Source organism: Ammospiza nelsoni, chromosome 4, assembly GCF_027579445.1.
Source record: "Ammospiza nelsoni isolate bAmmNel1 chromosome 4, bAmmNel1.pri, whole genome shotgun sequence".
Classification (NCBI taxonomy): Eukaryota; Metazoa; Chordata; class Aves; order Passeriformes; family Passerellidae; genus Ammospiza; species Ammospiza nelsoni.
The window spans coordinates 5,633,245-5,653,778 of NC_080636.1; the positions used below are offsets into that span (position 1 = coordinate 5,633,245).

Here is a 20,534-nt window from a genome sequence, read left to right on the forward strand (position 1 = left end):
AAATTAAGCAAATCCAGGAAAAAAAAAAAAGACTAGAAGTCACATTAAATTATTAACAATCCAGAGAAAAACAGTGTAAACCTTGCACTGAAACACTGGCAGCTTGCAGAAAGCACAAAAAGCACAATATAACACAAACATTTTATGCCTAATGCCAAGCAAATTAAGCACAATTTGAGTTAAAAAAATGAACAAAATAACAGCCTCTCTCATTTATCAGCATCCCAATTTAAATATGTTCCTACCACTAATGCATCCATTTTTTATCAGGATTTCATCACTGTTGCATTTTATCTCTGTATGACATCAAGGCTTAGGTGAACCTGAGTTTTAATTTCAGGTATTTATTTCTCAGCCAGTTACAAACTTTTATCTACAAATTTTTATTCAGTTATCAGCTGAATGGGATATTTAAAGAACTCCAGCTGCTCTAAAGCTGTCTACACCAACATCCAGCTATCCATAAAGAATTAAAAACTTCCAATTTTCTGTTCCTGAAGCCAGAGCTGCTACCAGATTATCAGTTATTTTGCCCATCAATGGATTTAACACCATCCCTACTAATTATACAAAAAAATAAATCAATCTGGCTCCAACATGGTAAAAATGATGGTTTTTAACACGATCAGAATAGACCACAATGAAGAAAATGCTGAGCTCCATTTGTACACCCTCAGTGAGAAGGATGAGCTGGAAATCACTGCAGCCAGGTCAGGGTAGTGCCTCCCTCACCCTGGTTTGTGTCACCTTCTAATGACTCAGAAGATGATCCTGGTTCTCAAATGCTACATTGGAGATGGAAATGTCAAACACAGGTAGGTGGCTCAGTCTTCACCTTTAGCCCACAAGGAAAATGGCATTTATCCAAAACACATCACTAAGCCCTCCTCTGTTATCACCTGCTCTATCAGGCAACAAGATTTCTGACAGTTTGATCTCTGCTGGCAGTTCTGGAGTCAGAATCACAGAACAGTTTGGGTTGGAAAGGACCTTTAAAGGTCACCTTAGTTCAACCTCCAGCAACAACCAGGGAAATCTTCCACTACCCCAGGCTGCTCCAACCTGGCCTTGGACACTTCCAGGGATGCAGGGACAGCCACAGCTGTGCCAGGGTCTCACCACCCTCACAGCCAGGGATTCCTTCCCAACATCCCACCCAAATCTCTCCTTTTTAAATCTGAAGCCATTCCCTGTGTCCTGTCCCTCCATCCCTTGTCCCCAGTCCCTCTCCAGCTCTTCTGGAGCTCCTTTAGGTTCTGCAAGGGGCTCTGAGCTCTCTCTGGGAGCACCCCCAGCTCTCCCAGCCTGGTTCCAGAGCAGAGGGGCTCCAGCCCTGGAGCAGCTCCACGGCCTCCTCTGGACTCTCTCCAGCAGCTCCAGGTCCTTCTGCTGGTGGGACCTAAGAGCAGGGGCAGCTCTGCAGGTGGGGTCTCACCTGAGCAGGGCACAGGGGCAGAATCCCCCCTCCCCTGCTGCCCACAGAGGGGTTCTGGGTTTTGAGTGCACCCAGACCATGGAAGGAAAGCTAAGGACACCATTTTAACAGGAGCAACAAAACCAACAGGGACAGAAAAGCTGAGTTTGGTCCATATAAAAACCAGAATTGCCTTATTCTACACAACAGCTCCTTACCCTTGCAGCACCACCAGGAGCCTGTTGTTCTTCCCAGAGGGCTTCCCAGAGCTCTTCAGGGTGGGCTGATGGACCCCAAGGTTCTGCTGGGCATCCAGGAGCCCGGCCAGGAAGCGCTGGAAGTGGGAGGCACTGAAGCACTGTGGGCTGTCCATGGTCTGCCGATACACAATCCACCTGGGGCACACACAGGGAGCAAGGCAGGTCAGCAGCTGGCACACAAAACTTCTGTTTTCTTCCTATTCTCCTAGACTGAGGGCAATCTGTATTCTATTTGCCATCTGTCAGAGGTGGAGCAGTTATCTCCTGTTCACTGGGCAGTTTTCTTTATCTCTTCCACAGCCAATCCTCCCTCCGGGGAGATATCTGCTGTTAATGGACCATTAATTATTAATTATGTTTGTGGTGGGGTCCCAGGATGAGGGAAGAGATGAGAATTTTGACTCCATGTTTCAGAAGGCTGATTTATTATTTTATGATATATATTTTAAATTAAAACTATACTAAAAAACAGAAGAAAGGATTTCATCAGAAGGCCTAAAAGGAAAAGAATAGAATGATAATAAAATTGTGACTGACCAGAGTCTGAGACAGCTGGACTGTGATTGGCCATTAATTAAAAGCAACCACATGAGACCAGTCAAAGATGCACCTGTTGCATTCCACAGCAGCAGATAACCATTGTTTACATTTCATTTCTGAGGCCTCTCAGCTTCTCAAGAGAAAAGATCTTAACGAAAAGATTTTTCATAAAATATATCTGTGACATACATTCTGTTAATGGGCCATTAATCATTAATTATCTTCTGTCCATGGCCAGTGAGTGTCCCTGCATGGCTGATCCAATTCCACCATCCCATGGGGAGATGCTCCGCCCAGGGGAGGAGCCAAGCATTCCTACCTGGATCCAATCTGAGCTTTGGGACACCCCAGCAGCCTTTGCCCCCTGCATTGCCAGAGGAGCAGCTTTCTGCTGCCCTGCATGGCCAGAGGGAGCCCAGGCCCATCTGCAGCAGCCCTGGAGCTGCAGAGGAAAACTCCCCCCTTGTGCAGGATCCCTGCTGCAGCAGAGCCACAGCTGGCACTGCAGGAGGGCTGAGCCACAATTCCAACTGAACTGCTACCAACAGGGTGTCAGGTTGTATTCTGACTCTCTCAGGGATTTTTCTTTTGTATTACTGTATGTATTTGTGGGGTTTTTTTCCCTTTTCCTAATAAATTATATTTCTGACTTGGAGTCTCTCACTGCTTTCAAACCAGAACACTTATTTTCAAGCAACAGACCAAAATGAAGTTTGACAAGGCCAACGATTTCACATCTCTCATCGTCATCTCGTGCCACGTGGGGAAGGGGAATTTATTTGGCTTTCTATCATTTCCAGCATATGCACATTCTTTACATGGCTGCCAAAGGGGTTTGTGGATGTTTTTTGTTGTTTTTAAATAAAACAATATTCACCAGCTTTTTTCAAAGCTGTACATCATATGAGTAATTCTGATCACTGGCAGTGATGCAGTAAACAAAAATTAGATAAATCCAATTCAAGACTCTGGGCATGAAAATATTACAGTGCAAAAATGGAAAGTAACAATGACATTTGCAGGAAAACATGAGGAGATGTGTTATTACACAACCTTCAAAAGTCACCTTACGTGTTTGCCCTATAACAGAGCCAAAAAACTGCTCTGAATCAACTTGATAAAACTGAGTTAAAAGTAAGAACAGTGCAGAACATAGCTAAGATTAAATGCTAAGGTGTTTGGCTGTAAGAATTAAAAGGGTAGGATTCTTTTTTTTATTTTTCAGAAGCTCTATAAAGACACAGAGTGGCAAATTCCTATAGCAGATTTATCTCATTGCCATAGAACAGACGTCCTGAATGCACCTCAAACCAGGCCAAATTAAAAACAATGCTGTGGCAAGGACTGTTAGTACACTCTTTTCTCAAAAAAAAAAGAAGAAAAAAAGCATTTAAGAATCACTACAAATCAATAAATGGAATAGGCAACAAAGAAATCTCCTGCACTGTTTTCCCGCCTAAATGTATAAATTTAAGGGTGAATCTGTCAGTCTGAAATTAGGTTTAAAAACCTAAATAAAACAGTGATAAGTTTTTTTCCTTCATGCCAAGCTGTTTTTTGGTGATCAGTGTAAGCAGAGCTGCACACACCTCCCATGCTCCTTGGTAAAAGTGACAAGGAAGGAACAGAGATCGCTGGAACGGCACCCAGGCAGCCCAGTGAGGATGGTGATGATCACCTGCAACACAGGGACAGGACAAGGCAAGTCTAAACACAAAATAACCACAGAAACACTGGTGCAGACACAAAAAAGGCTGTTTTCTATGATTCATATTGATTTTTCTTTTTTTTTTTTTAATTCCACAGTTAACCAACCTTAAAATCAGATTTTAAAACATTCCTAAGGGTTTATTAATTGTCAGAATGGTCTCTGAACCAGACCCCAGCAATATTGCAAGGAAAGATTATATTCCTGCTGCTTTGGCTTTGTTTTCAGCAGATTTCAAAAGCTGGGAAGTTCCAAGGAAATATTTTCTCTAAAAATGCTATTTAAAGCCCACCTTAAACTGGGCAATTGTTATTGCCCCTATAGAGAAAGGATTGTTATACAGATAATATCAGCAAATGTTAAATCTCATGTGCTACCTCTATGCTATTTAAAGGACTTTTATGTTCCAGAGAACAATTCAGTTAAATTATTCAGCAATTCATAAAAACAAGCTGCCTGCTTTAGGGCAAAGTCTCTCTGGACATTAGAGAAAACACTTCACTTAAAGATCTACACCTCATTTTCTGCCTCTTATTCATCGGCTTGAAAGGCCATTTGCACTTCCAAAAGATTGGTTAAATGGAAAAGAATTAAGTATATAACCTGGGAAAAAAAAGGACAAAAACCTGGTGGTAGTGGAGGAGGAGGCAGAGCATGGCTGAACAGGATTAGTGTTTTATCACACTACAACAGAACTACTGACAGAATATTCCAAATATTCTATATGAGGGTTAGGAACTATTTTGGAGTTGTTTCCTTACCTTATCACCTTCTGCTTTGCTGTCAGAAATGGTTTCTGACTCTTGGAGAAGGACAGGAAGATGTGCCCTCATCACTGGCTTGGTGCTGGCACTGCTGACTGTGAAGTGCTGCACAAACCTTTCAAAATTAAAAGGTTTATTTCTTTACAATTGACAGCAAAAGATTTCATCCATATAAATAGCTGGGAAATTACTAAAAAAAGATTTCATCCACATAAATAGCTGGGAAATTACTAAAACAAGACTATGAAAAGGTCAAGCGAGAGAGGAAATAATTTATCTCAGAATAAAAACATCCTAGTGTAAAGAGAGAATTATTTAAGAAATATTTTTAGATGGCTATCACATCTACCAAAACAGTTTTGTCTCATTTCTGACAGAATGAATCCCTTGGACACCAAAGTAATTTCTCACCTCTCCAATCCTGGAATGGCAGCAGACAGTTTCAGCTCCCTGCATCTTTCCCCTGAAGCAAAAGAGGCATTGAAGAGCTTCTGCACACTGGAATGCCTAAAAGAAGAAAATTAATTAATTAGTTAAAGGAGAAACCTAAAAATTTCTCTTCTTTAAATCACATGGGTACATATTAAATGGTACCAAAAAAAATTGAGTGTTGCACTAAGAATGCACCATTTTTTAAATTATTGTCAGAATTTAATTATTATTATCAAAACCAATAAATAACAGCATTTTTCTGATTGTAGCTTCTGTGTAACTGCACTGCACTGGCAGGAACTTACAGCCTCTTTTGTTCCTCAGACAGGAATTCTTCTGGGACAACCCTTAAAGATAATCCTGAGCTTGTCTGGTTATGCCATGAAGAGAAAACCTGGAATAAAGCAGATTTATGCATGAGTGTCATTATTTTCCCAAATTTGCTGTGAATTTGTTTAGGAATTGGTTTTGCTCACCTAAAAATACAGACACATTTTCACAAGTCATTAAATATTGCACAATAAAAGTTTTGCTGCAAGAGAAGCTGTGGACACATCCCTGGAAGTGTCCAAGTGTTGGATGGGGCTTGGAGAAACCTGGGAGAATGGAATGAAATGTGCCTTGAGGTCCCTTCCAATTTTAAAATTCAAATCCACTGATCAGATTTTGCAACCTTTTCTTTGGTTAGACTGGAAGAGCTTTAGGAATTTACTGATATGGCCTGGTTTTCCCTGATAGAAATGTAGATGTTTATGGCCCAAGTGCTCTACAGAAGGAACTGAATTAATTCAAGTCTCTTTGAAGCACTGCTGTAATTTTCATGAGGTGAGATTGCAGCAATCATTACTCAAAATTGAAGAAAAACTCTGTTCCCTCCCAAAAGAAAAGGAAACCCTTCGTTTCTCCAGGGAATGTTCTGGCTCCCATCCAATTGCTCCAGCCAAGACACATTAATCTGAATGGCACTGGGAACCTAGAAATCAGATTCAGATGAATCACAAAGTCCTGTCAGTGTTTGGAATTTCCCTTCTTTTCATAGGTGAAGGCAACAGCCATTGTCATTTTTCACAATAACTGTCTGCAAGACAAACAACTGGGGGGGACACGACTGCTTTCCATTAAAAACTCAGCATCCCAAACACAAGGGTAGGAGATAAAAACCATCAAAATAAAATATACTTTTGATATTAACAAAGGCAATATTGCTCATGCAGAAGGATCCACATAACTAAAGAAAAAACCACTTCAAAACTCACAGAAGGGACTGAAAAATGCCTGGGAGAGATGGAAAAAAGGAATGGTGAAGGGAAAATTGTGCTCTGTAAGAGTCAAAGGGTTGGGGATAAAGTGAAAACATAGGTCAGGCTAGCAATTGTTAGAAATATAGAAATATATCAGGCCCAGAAGAAATATATCAGAGCCTTTTGTATAACTTAAAGAAAGTTTAAAAAAGAGCTGTTTTGGCATCAAAGAAAAAAATGTGAGAAATCAACACAGCCCAAAGTCTAAACAAATTTTCCTCCTGCTCCCTTTAGAGTGAGGATAGCAAAGGCATCACCTCATCCTGCACAGCAGATTTCATCTCAGTTTGTAACAAACCCAGATTTGGGTAACAGGGCAGTTGCAATTCCCTAATTCCAGGAGGTTTGGAATAATCAAAGTACAGCTCCAGTGAGTGAGATATCAAGCCAGATAATTGAGAAGAGTAGAAGCAGCATCTAAATTTTAGTGAATCTTTGTAACCTGTGAGGCACAGAGACTTTCAGAAAGAATTTTGGAGGAAATCAATAAACACCTGAAGGTAAATACTGACAAAATACTTTAATATATTTCCATGGTTTACACAATCAGGTAGAGTCAATTTGATGGAGAGTTTTGTTCATGAGAGAACACCCTGAAGACAAAAGATTTGTTTTATCTGCTTGAGCAAAGCAACTGGTGTGGCGCCAAATGAAAAACTTTCAGCAAAAAAATTAACTCAAAGGAGGACAGGAATAAATAGCCCTGAGAAAAAGCAATAGAGGAAACAAACACTCTCATCTCAAATACTACAAACAGTTTGGATATCTACAGTCAAAAAGCAGATCAAAAGAAAAGCATTACAACTATCAGAAGAAAAAAAGAACATTTTATAGGCATAGATTGAAAAGAATCTGGTTTTGTTTTTTTAGGCCAAATAAAGCAGAAAGAATAGTCTGAGATTTGTGAGTATCTCAAGGATGTGTTCTGGTAGAGAAAAGAAAAATAAAACAGATATAGAAGTAGAATTAATAAAATAGGCTGAAAATTCAAATACAAACAAACAACAGATTGCCAACCATTCAGAGTGGAACAGTGGGAGGAATTTAAACACTTAAGATAAAAGGAGGAGACATTTTATGGGACCATTAATATGACCAGTGGGGACTATTCACTGAGCTAGGTGGTCTTTTCCAAGCCAGTGTGATGAGCACATCCTAAAAATCCTTGTGAAGCCCTAAAATCTCCAGGCTCATTTCCTCAAAAGCACTATTGTTATAAAGTTGGGTTTATTAAAAGCCTCTGCAGCACAATGCAAGAAGCCAATCTACTTAGGGAATAATACAATGCCGTATGGGAGACTGAAAAACTTTAACTCCACTTCCCCAAGGATCAAGATCCAAATGTGTCTGACCACAAAAACACACAATGGAACCTCTGCCACTCCATACAATCCCTGCAGCAAATTAGACACCAGAAATGCAGCTCAAAAAAGGAGATTTTAGAGCCCTGGCTGCCTCCAGAAGGCAAAGTGAAAGCACATGGGAGCATTAAACACAACGAGCAGCACCAGCACTGGAAATTCTTACAGAAATTTGAGTTTTTCTCACACATCTTAAACAGACACAGAGCAATTATGTGGTTTCTCCCCCACCCCAACAAAACTTTTTTCCCTTTACCTGGGAATAAAAAGCTTTATAAATCTTTCTTTTGGGGAAAAGTGCAATCATCAGAAAGTTGTTCTGGGTGTGGAATTCAATGGGGAGATGAGGAAGTAGGGAACTTTTGAAGTCTATAAAGAGAGCAGCAACAATGCTGTTGGAATCCTGGAAAAGAAAGAAACAGGACAAATTAAAATTAATATTTTCTACTTGCATGAGATGGAGCAGGAGGGGTGGAGCACAAATATCTGCAGGTACTGGAGATATCACAAGCTCAAAACAAAGGATCTGAGTTTGAGTGAAGCACTAAACTTTTGTCCTGAAAACAAAGATTAAATTTTAATATCTTCTCTTGTCCACACCAAAATCTAGACCCTTCCTCTGCTTCAAACAACAACTCTTTGTCTAAACTCACATCTCCAACACAGACAGCAGATGAAAAAATTAATTCAATGCCACCTAAAAAGGTGACAAGGGAGGCTGAAGCCATCAGGTTGTGTTTCCCTCAGAAGAACTGAAGTCAGGTTCAATTTTTTTCTGAGAAAATACTGACTTTTTTGGGGTTATTTTTTTAGTTTGTTTTGGGTTTTTTTCCCCAGAGTGGTGGGAATGCTCAAGGCCAGGCTGGATGGGGCTTGGAGCAACCTGGAAAAGTGGAAGGAGTTCCAAGGCAGGGGGTGGAACAAGATGTTTTTTAAGGTCCCTTCCAACCCAAACCATTCCATGACTGTGGAATCCAGGACAGGATTTTATATACAAATCTGCAGGATGCTGAAGTGTTTTATATTCAAGCCCTTTTCACTTATAACCCTTTTCACATCAAAGTTTTAGAAAATCAGAACAATTCAGAAGCATGAAGCATTTCTGGGAAATGGGAATTCAATTATGTAGGGCTCAAATCAGAATTTTAGTGGCATCCCCTTCACTTTCAATAGAAATGGGCAAAGAACTCACTGTACTCATTGTTGAGAAGAAAAAGCTCAAGTTGGGGAGCTGTTACATAAGAATTGGTATCAACTCAGAGACATTTGCAAACAGAATCTCTCTGCTTTGCTGACTGAAGGATTAATCATAAAAATAATCCTCTCAAAGTCACCGAGGTCACTGAAGAACATACAAAAATATTCTCCTCAAAGAGAACAATTTCTTTTAAGAAAAAATGGCTTTTGGAACAGAATCCACAGATCCTGGATTCTTCAGGATGGTTTAGAGATTTCCTGAGAAGTGGAAGAAGGCCAGCTCATCCACGCTGCTGTCAGCACGAGAGGTGTCCAACAAAATCTGCTCCTGGAAAACATTTTGGGCTCCACAAATTGAAAAAAGCTGAAAAGCAGCTGCAGCAATAATCTCCACAGACACGAGGTTGAAAGGAGCCAGCTCCAAGTTTTACAAGATGTTCATGTCATTGTGAAATCTAAATATTGCTTGGTAATATTTTTTCCCTTGATGAATGGCCAGAATCTCCCCTGCCCTGAAAGAGTGCCAGGGATTTCAGGAGTTCAGGGGCAGCTCAGTGCCCAGTTCCTCAGAGCACAGGAGCAGAATTCCAGGTATTTTCAAGTTAAAAAGAAGAATATCTCACAGGCATCATGCTAAAGCTGCTAAAAAAGCTGCATTTTGCATCACTTCAAAGTTTGTTATCTTTTATTTTCATCAGAACATTAAATTCTCCTTTTTCTTCTCCATCCATATTGCTGCAGGAACTTTTGGAAAGAGCAACCAATGATTTCCCTGCTCCTCCTGTCACTTCTTAACAGTTTCCAAACCCTCCACCCTCACATTCTGCCAAGTCAGTAGAACAATAATACACTCCCTGTCAAGGCTTAGCTTCACACAAAAATCTGGCATCATTTCAAGAATGATGGCCAGGTCCCAGAAATAGCAACTTTTATGAAAGTGAGTGTCTTGAGTCAAACAATTCCAGGAAGGTCAGTGTTAAAATAGCTTCTGAAACGAGGGGCAATGAATCTGATGTCCAAGAAAAGGCAGCTAAGGTAAGACTCTCTGAGCTGCTGTGTTTTCATCTCAATTGAATCCCATTTTTATTGTATTTTACTGGTTTCCTGTATTGTGGGATGAAATCACCCAGCACAATGCTGAGGGAGGTCACTGAATAAATGGGGAATACTGTACCTGAACAAAAGGGAAACTAAAGGAAACTTGATTTTTTTTTCCCCAGTGTTTAGGAAACAGTAACCAACACAAATAATCTCTTTTCCACCCTGAAGAAGTGATGGTTAACACAGTGTTTCTGCCTTGAGGTGGACAGAGCTGAGTTGCCATCATTAACCCCTCAATTCCCACTGAGCCTGAACATTGCTCTGCTGGCCAAGTGACAGGTTCAAATATATTTCTAATAAAAGGCAGAATTTCACCCTCCATGACTCACCACACCTTGAACTCTTCTCTATCCATCCCTTCACCCTGTGAGATGTTTGATGAATGTCATGTTCTGTAATTTTTCTTTTAACAAAAAGCAGTTTTCACACTGTTCACAGCACAATGCTAACTCCAATACAAAATTCTCTCCTCCTTATTCACTAATTTCATTTAATCAGCACCAAAACTGCAGTGATTTGCATCAGTTATTACAGTTGTACAGATAATTAAAACTTAAATCTAAACTTTGCACCCAACAGAATCATTGTTAAAAATTGATGGAAACTTCATGACAGAAAGAAAAGACAAAATACTCACCCCATCATAGAGAGAAATGGAACTCATGTGGCTCTTGGGAACGGAAATGCTGCCATGGTGGGGATCACAGAACAGAATTCCATCAGAAAAGAAATACAGTTTGCCTAGAATTTGAAGGAAAAATAATTGTATGAGGCATAAATCAACTTTTCAGCTTCTCATGATGAATGTCTTGTCTTCCTGAGATAGAAATCTATGTTCCTGCAGCATTTTGTTGTATTTAACAAGCAGAAAATTAGATTTGGGATAATGTTTACAGATATTTATTTTATTTTTATTAAATAAAATTATTTTTTTTAATTTGGGATAATATTTATAACCATTCAGTCTTTACTGGATCTCATCACCAAGGACAGGAATCATGACTACAATCCGAGTTCATCTGACACCACAGAACCACTTATCATAAATATTCTGAGGCACTTTTTTTTAATTAAAAGCAAAAAAATTCCATCCTGCCAAATTTCAAACTTCCAGAACTACAAAATTGACAATACATGAACTCAAGTAAAGATTACATCCAAAACAATTGAAAATTTAAATAATGTAACAAACTGAAGTGTAAAAATGTTTAAATGGAATATTTAACATTAAGTTTAATTTCAACTTAAAAGAAATACTTTAAAATTAGCCTTTTAAATGAAAATTTACTTAATAATTAACTTTTTTGGAGCAAACTGGGTTAGTAGGGGGTGTCCCTGCCCATGGCAAGAGGGGTTGGATCTAAATGTTCTTTAACATTCTTTCCAGCCTAAACTATTCCATGAATTTTATGCACCTTTTGCACCTCATAGTGCCAGACTACAGGGCTGCAACTCAGCAGAGCCCAAATTTGAGCACAACAAATTGGGGAACAAAATCAGCTTCACTGTCATATGAAACCTAAAAAAATTTCATGTTCCTTGCAGTGTTTCCTAATGGTCTTTAGAGCATCTATTTGTAACTCTGCAGCTCAAGAGTTGGTAAAACACTGAACTTCACAAATCTCAAAAAAATAAACCTTAAAAATAAAAATTTTAAAAAGGAAAATATTGCTCCTTTGGAGGCACACAGAGCCAGTTTTAACAAAGAAAAAATAAATAAAATAAAATCCAGAGCTCTCCAGTTATTTACTGAGTGAACAAGTGCCCACAGCACTGCACTGCAAAACAGCAGAACATCCCACTCTGCATTAACCTCTTCCCTTTGAAATCTGATCAATTAGAGCCAAAGCAGCTGCTCTTATGTGAGGGTTGCTGTTTAATTGCCTTGCACATCATTATTTATCCTCCACACTCCAGGGCAAAGACAATAAAGCTGAAGGTTCTCCTCTAAATACTGTCAGCAGCAAGCACTTAATGTCAGATATTCAGCACCTCCTGCTGCTCATCAGCACTGTGACAGCAGCACCTCCTCTGTAGAAAATATCTATAGAAAATATACAGAAATATACCCTAGAATAGAATTATATACTATAGAATATATAGAAAATTAAAGTATTGTGCCTTAAAAAGAATATATTAATTCAAGGCACAAGGAGAGAGGGAAATCTAAACAGTCCTATCAAATTGTTTTCAGTCTTATTCCTGGGATATTCATGTTGTTTAAGTTCTTGAAGGAAAAGGCACCAAAAAAAGAGGAATAATCCAAGATTGCTGTCAGGGATGTTGTGTCAAAAAGCTGTAACTGGATTGGATTTGAAGGACCAAATTCAGGCATTTTTTTGTGCCACAGTGAGCACCAGAGCTGACAAATTCTGAATTCCTGAGAGAAAATGGCAGTGGCAGAAACCTGGAACACATCAGCTCCTGGAGGAGGCTTTGGGAGGAATATTTGCCTTCTCCTCCTGAGGTGGGAACCCAAAGCCCTTCTGCAATGGCCAGTCCTTCCAGTCTCATGTTTAAAGATACAGAAAAGGCAGAAAACATCTGGCAGCACATCTGGCAAGGACAGGAGGAGCCAGTTTGGGCATTTTTGGAGGTGAGCTGTGGGGAAAAGCCTCCTCCCAGCAAAGGTCTGCAAAGCCCAAAGCTCTGCAGGAATTCTCCTTCCAGGACTTCCAGGCAGAAGTTGGGAACAAAAAAATAGAATTAAAAACAAGAGATATGGAAAGACAAATTGGAAGTTTAAGATGATGGCACAGTTTGGCTCACCAGAGTGTGAATCCCAGAACCTCTCTCCTGTTTAAAAACAAGAAAAAACAAGCAAAAAAAAAGATAAATAAAACAAACTTCACCTCACCTTCTGCAGGCATGGCCTGTGGATTGCTGGAACAGATATAAACTCCATCACCTCCAGTGAGTAAAGTGCCAAGGAAAGATTTGTCCTCCTAAACAGGAAAAAAATCAAACAGCAACATCACAGACTGGATCAAGGACCAACCCAAGCAGGAATATTTTCTCCTGCTTTTGCTCCAAGAGAAAATATCTGATTTTCAAACAGTATCAGTCAAGAACTTTTAAAGATTTTTATCCTGCATGGACCAGGGAAAGAGAGCAAGGCAAGAGGGTAATTTTTAAAAGCCTTCCCCCCATTTTGGTTTTGCCAGCAGCAATGAAGTTACAAGTTATTGTCACAACCACAAGGCTGAGCTTTTTGTTTTTACTTTGTCCATCTACTGAGCTAAAAGTATATTACATGAAATTAAATCTATTTATAATGAACATTCCTGGGAGCCACAAATTGCACCACAAATGTGAAACTCATGTGATTTAAGATGTTTCCAGATTCCAAACTCTTTTTTTTTTTTCCTAGTGCTTAGAGTGTTTTCCTTTAGACATTAGCATGCTAATTAAGTTAAAAGAAAGTTGCATCAAGTTTTAGGGGTTTTTGGAGACACATGAGCTCCATGAGTAATGTTTAGTGAGACTTCCATGAAATCATAGTTTTATTAGGACTCTTTTTGCTCTTGGGTTTTATGATTCTTTGAAATAAAGAAAGCCTCCAACTTTTACACACAATATATTATTTTGTATGTGCAATTTTGAAAAAGACAGAGCAGAACAGGCAAGTCTTGTAGAAGAGAAGTAACACACAGAATAAAAAGAGAGTCTGGTAGTAGCTCAAGTTTTTCAAATCCTGGTTCATCAAAGTGTAAATTCTTTAGTTCAACAAAAAATATCTAATTTTACCTTTAATACTTGCTGTGCCTTTTCAGACAGCTTCACATCACTGTCTTCAACCTGCAGCCAGAAAGAGCATCCATTTTAATTGTGATTTATATAAATAAAGCAATCTAACATTAAATAAAAAGCATTAAAGAAGTTTTGAGGCCACAGGAACCTCAGGTACCACAGACAGAAGAAGCCCTGAGCCCAAAGTGTTTTAAAAACAATTTTGTGCTCTTAAAACTCATGTGTTACCATGGGACCAAAATAATTTCCTGCACCACATTGTCCCCATTAAATTGTTTTATAGATTAAAATATTATATAGATAGAAAGCAAGCAGCTTTATTTTTTGTTACTGTTCAAGCATGCATTGCCAAGGGCAATGCCCAGTTTTGTTATATTCTTTGGAATTCTATCTCTTACACAGTGTAGAACATCAAAGGTCTTGAATCAAACTTTGCTTTCTTTTGGGCTGATCTAAAATTACCCACAATAAACAGAATTTTCAAAAGTCCCACTGTGCACTTCAAAAACAACCAGACCTTTAAAAAGATAAAAACCTGATGAGATGAAAATGAAATTAACGATAATGATAATAATAAATGAAATTCTCAGTAATAATAATAATGACATTTCCAATAGTAGTAGTAGTAGTAGTAGTAGTAGTAGTAATAATAATAATAATAATAATAATTATTATTATTATTATTATTATTATTATTATTTAATGATTTAATATTTTCAATAATAATAATAGTTTAAAACTCCTGCTATGCATGGAACCACCAGCTTAATTTTTCACTTATCATCCAAATCTAAAAAACCAGGGCATGTTAATATTACAACATTGTGTTTCAGTGCTCAGGTTCCAGATTTTCCCTCAGCCAAGCCCACTCCCAGAGCAAGTTTTGCCCTGAGGATGAGCTGAGCTGAGGCTCTGTGCTCTCACTCACCAGCCAAGAAGCAAATCTTGGGATAGCTGCAGTCAGGATAACGTGCCTGGAGTCTGGATGGATGCTGCCATCTGCAGGGGAGCCACGGGAAACAAAGCAGTGAAATCAGGGAATTATTAAGGTTGGAAAACACCTCCAAGATCACCAAAATCAACCTCTGTCCTAATATCACCATGGCCACTAAATTTGTACCACCCACATACTTCAGAATGCCCAGTATGGTAGTGTTAAGACTTGAAATTCCTTCAGTAAATATGAAAATCTTATTATTTCAAGGATTTCTGAGTGTTTAAATGAAGCTTTCACAGCAGAGTAACTCCCAGTGCTCTTGTGCTCTGACATACACAGAGCTCCTCCAGAGTTCCAAAGAAATCCTGATTTATTCTGATCTTTCCTTGGTTCTTCCTTTGCTCTCAGTGTTCCAAACCCACCAGGGTAACAGCAAAAACACCCACTGGAATTCCCTTGGTCTTCCCATCACAGCAAAGCCAACAGAAGGACAAGAGTGGTGTTGAATTTTAGAATTTTCAACCTCTGACCTAATATCACCATGGCCACTAAATTTACACTCCCCACATACTTCAGAGTATAATATATGCTACTGTTAAGACTGGAAATTTCTATAGTAAATATGAAAATCTTATAATTTTAAGGATTTCTGAGTGTTTAAATGGAGTTTTCACAGCAGAGTAACTCCAAGTACTCTTGTGCTCTGACACACACAGAGGTGCTCCAGAGTTCCAAAGAATTCCTGATTTATTCTGATCTTTCCACAGCTTCTTCCTTTGTTCTTAGTGTTTCAAACCCATCAGGGTAACAGCAAAAACACCCACTGGAATTTCTTTGGCTCTCCCATTACAGCAAAGCCAACAGAAGGACAAGAGTGGTGTTGAATTTAAAACTTTTCAACCTCTGACCTAATATCACCATAGCCACTAAATACCACCCCCACACTTCAGAATGCCCAGTTATGTTACTGTTAAGACTGGAAATTTCTATAGTAAATATTAAAATCTTATTATTTTAAGGATTTCTGAGTGTTTAAATGAAGTTTTCACAGAACAGTAACTCCCAGTACTCTTGTGCTCTGATATACACAAAGCTCCAAAGAATTCCTGATTTATTCTGATCCTTCCATGGCTGCTCCAGAGTTCCAAAGAAATCCTGATTTATTCTGATCTTCCCTTGGTTCTTCCTTTGCTATCAGTGTTCCAAACCCACCAGGGTAAGAGCAAAAACAGCCACTGGAATTCCTTTGGATTTCCCATCACAGAAGGACAAGAGTGGTGTGGAATTTTAGAATTTAAACCACTCACCTTTCTCTTTGACCTGTATTTGTGATGTCAGGAAGGACTCTGAAAACACAACAGATCCCAAGCATCCTCTTCCTGTGAGCAGGTCTGGAATGTCAAACACCATCATGGATGCCTGCAGCCATCCAGCAGTTGGAGGGAAGAGAAAGAAGAACTTGGAATATTTCAATTGAAAAAACAAAATTTGTATTTTTCAAACATCCTAAACCAGTATTTCTATATTGTGGTTAAAGCCTGAGATCATACATCTGTGTTAATGTTTTATTCTGAATTCTGATTTCATGTTAAACCTAGTCCAGCATCTGAAATCTCACTCATGTCTCCTCTTACATTTGTATTCACATAAAAATCTCACTATGCCCCAGAAAAACAGACATTTGAGCTCTACTTTCTAATTAAATAAATAAAAATTATTATTTCTTACCGTTTTGATCAAACTCAGGCTGTCCTCATTATCTAATGGAGTAATTCTAGAACAACAATGATAATTAAATATTTAAAAGTTAGATCATCTTTCTGTGACTCCAAAGCAACCAAAAATCTGTTTTATTTTAAAATAAACACTTATTTGTGCAGGTCATTTCAGTTAATTAGTGTGGGGATTAAATAAGCACAAGTTTGTGATATCAACTAAGTTAAAAGCAGATTTCAAAGGAAACTTAATGAGCTCATGCTGCTTCTACTCATTAACAGTTAATAAAAATCAGTCTGCCCAACTGCTTTTTATTCCTTTTAATGTTTTTTTTTAATTCCACAGAATTACAGATATGAAATCACTGAACTACCTCATACACAAAAGCATTTAGCACTTCTTGTGTGAAATTATCAAATACAAGGGGTTTTGCAGGAGTTCCAAGAGGAGAAAAATTTATTTATTAGTGTATGTAAATTACTGTAATTAATAACAAGATGATTAGTAGTAGTAGTAGTAGTAGTAGTATGTAATTAATAACAAGAAGTTGTAAGACAGTGATACAAACCTGCCATGGTTGTTCACAGCCTGGATTTGAAAAGCAATTTTGGAGCTGTAGAATAGAAAATGTAGAGGTGAAATGTGTGGTTTATATTTTTAAATGGAAAAAAATAAGCAGGAATAGACTTAAAGCAAAAGAAGTGATTAAGAAAATTGGAAAATGGGATAATTATAATGATTTTTAAAAGATGAATGCATTATGAAGTCTTGAAATCTGGCAGTCAGGCAAGCTCAGTTTAAAATTAATATTTTTCAGTTTATAATTGATATTTTTTCAGTTTATAATTGATATTTTTCCCCCAAAGAAGCCCAATGAGTAACTCTGGAAATACACACCGTAAAGCAGATTTCAGCTGTGCTAAGCCAAGGGTGTCTAACACAGACAGCAGCACCTGCTCTGCCACCTCCTTTGCCTGAAAAAAGGAAATAAAAATTAAAATATCCTTTTCCCATCCCCTTCCAAATCCCAGCAGCTCCAGGAGCACCCTAAGACCAACAGGAGACACTAAACAGTAACACACTGATGCACCAGGCTAAAATCTGATTTTTCACAGATCTCATTTTCCTTACGATGAGGTCAGGAAAATTCATGAGAAGATGGAAAACCAACTGGAGATGGGTAAAATTAGACACACTCTGAAATCTCTCTTTTATTTTATTTTGTTTAAAAAACAGAATTCAGAGTCTGCTTGGAGGGCAGGGTATGAACCTTGTGTTATTCCATCGAGCGAAACACAGAATTTACTTTTGTTTTCTTTTTGGTTTGCACGTAAATCTCATACTGCAAGCAATCCAAATCAACAATTACAGAGAGAGAACAATTAAATTTCATTTACCAACTTGATTTACCTTGGATTCAGTGGAAGTTTTAGCATAGCACTCAATGCCAGCAAGCACAGCCTCTACAACAGCAGAATATATTTGCGACAACAGCGTACTGAAGAGAAATACAAACACAACATTTACTGGACAGGCAGAGTTTTCTTCCTCCTCTCTTTAAAGGAGCATTTTTTCCTCTCATTGCACAACTCCCTTAATAATAAGGAAGGGATCTTTGTTGAAATAAGTGAAGTAGTTTTATAGTTAAGCTTACTGTTTAAGAAAATTAAATTAGAGCAAGGAAATTGCTCAAATTACAGGATATTTTAGGGAAATAACTCTTGATATAAATGTGTCTGGTGCTTTTGTTAGTCAGGAATAAAAAATCTGATTTATTGTTGCTTTTGCTGCAGTTGGGTTTAAGAATCACATCCTAAAGGCAGGGTCTGGAGTGACAGAGGGAATGGCTTCACATGGACAGGGGGAGGGATGGATGGACCCTGGGAGGGAATTGTTCCCTGTGAGGGTTTGGAAGCCCTGGGATGGAATTCCCAGAGAAGCTCTGGCTGTCCCTGCACCCCTGGAAGTGTCCAAGGCCACCTGGAAGTGTCCAAGGGCTTGGAGCCACTTGGGATAGTGGAAGGTGTCTCTGCTGTCCCTCCCTCTCCTGGCAGAATTTGGAATATATTGGAATGAGATGATCTTTAAAGATCTTTTCCAACCCAAATCACTTCACAATTCCATGAAATCTCCATCCCAGCTTAGTCCAATTCCTTTCTTAAAAGGGGACTGAGAAAATGGTACAGAAATAAACCAAAGTCAGGAGAAGCCAGGAGTGACTTTCAGCTGTTGAGACATTTACAGCTCCACAACCACTGGGGAAAAACCCAACCAAAGAACATCAGCCTCTGTTTTCCTGCTAAATTACAATAATAAAAATGAGCAGATCAATAAAATTACTCCCTAAATTTTAAATTTTCTCATGACTCCACTGCCAATATTGAGGGAGGGAAGAGGAGGAGCAAAGAGAATACAGCATTTAAGCCAAATGCAAAGCATTCCTGAAGGATGGAAAAAAAAGCATCTGAAGATCCCAAACATGGAGGAACCTCAAAATGCACCAAAGTTTGTCTTTGATCATCCCCAACATTAGCAAGGGACTTTAAAATTCAGCTTTTCCACTCTTTTTTCACGTTTCTGGATTGTAATTTCTTGTGCTTTCATATGCACTTAGCATATTTGCACTGCATTAAAGCAATGTAATTCCTTTATATTGTGATTTTTCCAGACTTTGTAACCATTCCTATTTTCCCTAAAATTCACATATATATTTGCAAGAAAACACCTCAGTGAGGTGTCTTTTGTCTTATTCTTCTTCCCGTTTTAACATTTTAAAGCTAGCAGTGAAAAAAAAAACCAAAAAAATCAGCACAAGATTTCTTTTTTGTTGCTTTTGAAGCATTGTCTTAAAATAAAAATAAAACCAAAAAATTTGTCCCAGTTTATCATTCAATTTTCAAAGTTGGTTTATACACTCCAGGCAATCAATACAGCCCAATTTGGAATGAATAGTGTTCATAAAATACATTTTATTTTTATTTCATTTTATAAAATATTGACCAATGTAAGAAGCAGGACACAATTGCAAACTAAGCTAAAAATCATGAGTTCAGGTTTGCCAATTATATAAAAGTCAATTATACTACTGTTGTTGAAATTAGATTATTTGAAGCAATACAGGGATGCTTCCAAGAAAAAAATTATTATTTTTAAATTACTGCCTTTATCAACCCCTGCTTTGTTTAGAGCTTCTCCACTCAACTTGATTAAAATGTATTTAGTAAAAGGGATTTTTGAAGGAGGACAAAATATGTTAGAGCAGTATGTAGATGCAAGAAAAACACTTGTTGGAGTTCAGTTTTCTCTTAAAAAAAGGAAATTCTGCTGCTCAGTGCAGTAATTCCATTTTTATGTCTCACAATTAACAAGAATCAACAGTATTTAGTGTGACAGTACTGACACATATTTAATATTTTAGTATCTTGCTACCAGGTCATGCAGCTTTGCAGAAGCAAAAACAGGCTCCTAAAATGATCCCAACTAATAAGGAGGACAAAAATCTCTAAGGAAAAATCTGATTTATCAAGAGAGAGAGCAGAACCAAAGCAGATTTTCTATTGTGTTCTCCAAGCTGGACAGGGATCTACAACATGCACAGGAGGTGGACATCAACATGGATAAACAAAGTGGGATTTTGAGATGATTAGAATGTGCAAAAGCTATGCAGCTTCCCAAATTTTAGGAAAAATTTAGTTTGATTTGACCTTAACATAGTGAATTTCTCCACAGGTTTGAGTGTTCTCTGTTGGCATTTTCACTGAGCATCAGAAATCTTCCACATTGTTAATGAAACTTGTCAAAAATTTACTTTTTCTTCTATGTGTGCAAGATGCTACAGTGTGAGAGACTTTCTCCCCTTGGTTGACATAAAGTATCTTTAAAAGTTATTCAAGATTAATTTTTTACTACAATTTGAGCAAAATTTATTAATATTTCCTTTCCTAACAACTCCCCATGTACCTACTGAAACTCCCCACGTGCATTTTGCCTTTGCAACCCTGTCCCATGCACATTATTCTGAATAAAAATGTCCCTGCAAATGCCAACAGCCAC

At 38.2% G+C, this 20,534-nt stretch overlaps 1 protein-coding gene across 1 annotated transcript in view; it reads right to left on the reverse strand.

Annotated features, from left to right (window-relative positions):
• Positions 1-20,534, reverse strand: part of DNAAF9 (dynein axonemal assembly factor 9) — a 75,618-nt gene that overhangs the window by 20,295 nt on the left and 34,789 nt on the right. The window contains exons 13-27 of the mRNA XM_059470138.1: positions 17,892-17,979; positions 17,379-17,455; positions 17,050-17,094; positions 16,494-16,539; positions 16,073-16,184; positions 14,757-14,827; positions 13,826-13,876; positions 12,936-13,023; positions 10,716-10,819; positions 8,037-8,183; positions 5,424-5,512; positions 5,098-5,193; positions 4,684-4,801; positions 3,804-3,892; positions 1,633-1,809 (exon numbers count right to left, since the gene is read on the reverse strand). Of these exons, the coding sequence (XP_059326121.1) occupies positions 1,633-1,809; positions 3,804-3,892; positions 4,684-4,801; positions 5,098-5,193; positions 5,424-5,512; positions 8,037-8,183; positions 10,716-10,819; positions 12,936-13,023; positions 13,826-13,876; positions 14,757-14,827; positions 16,073-16,184; positions 16,494-16,539; positions 17,050-17,094; positions 17,379-17,455; positions 17,892-17,979 (1,398 nt within the window). The remainder of the gene's footprint in view (positions 1-1,632; positions 1,810-3,803; positions 3,893-4,683; positions 4,802-5,097; positions 5,194-5,423; positions 5,513-8,036; positions 8,184-10,715; positions 10,820-12,935; positions 13,024-13,825; positions 13,877-14,756; positions 14,828-16,072; positions 16,185-16,493; positions 16,540-17,049; positions 17,095-17,378; positions 17,456-17,891; positions 17,980-20,534) is intronic.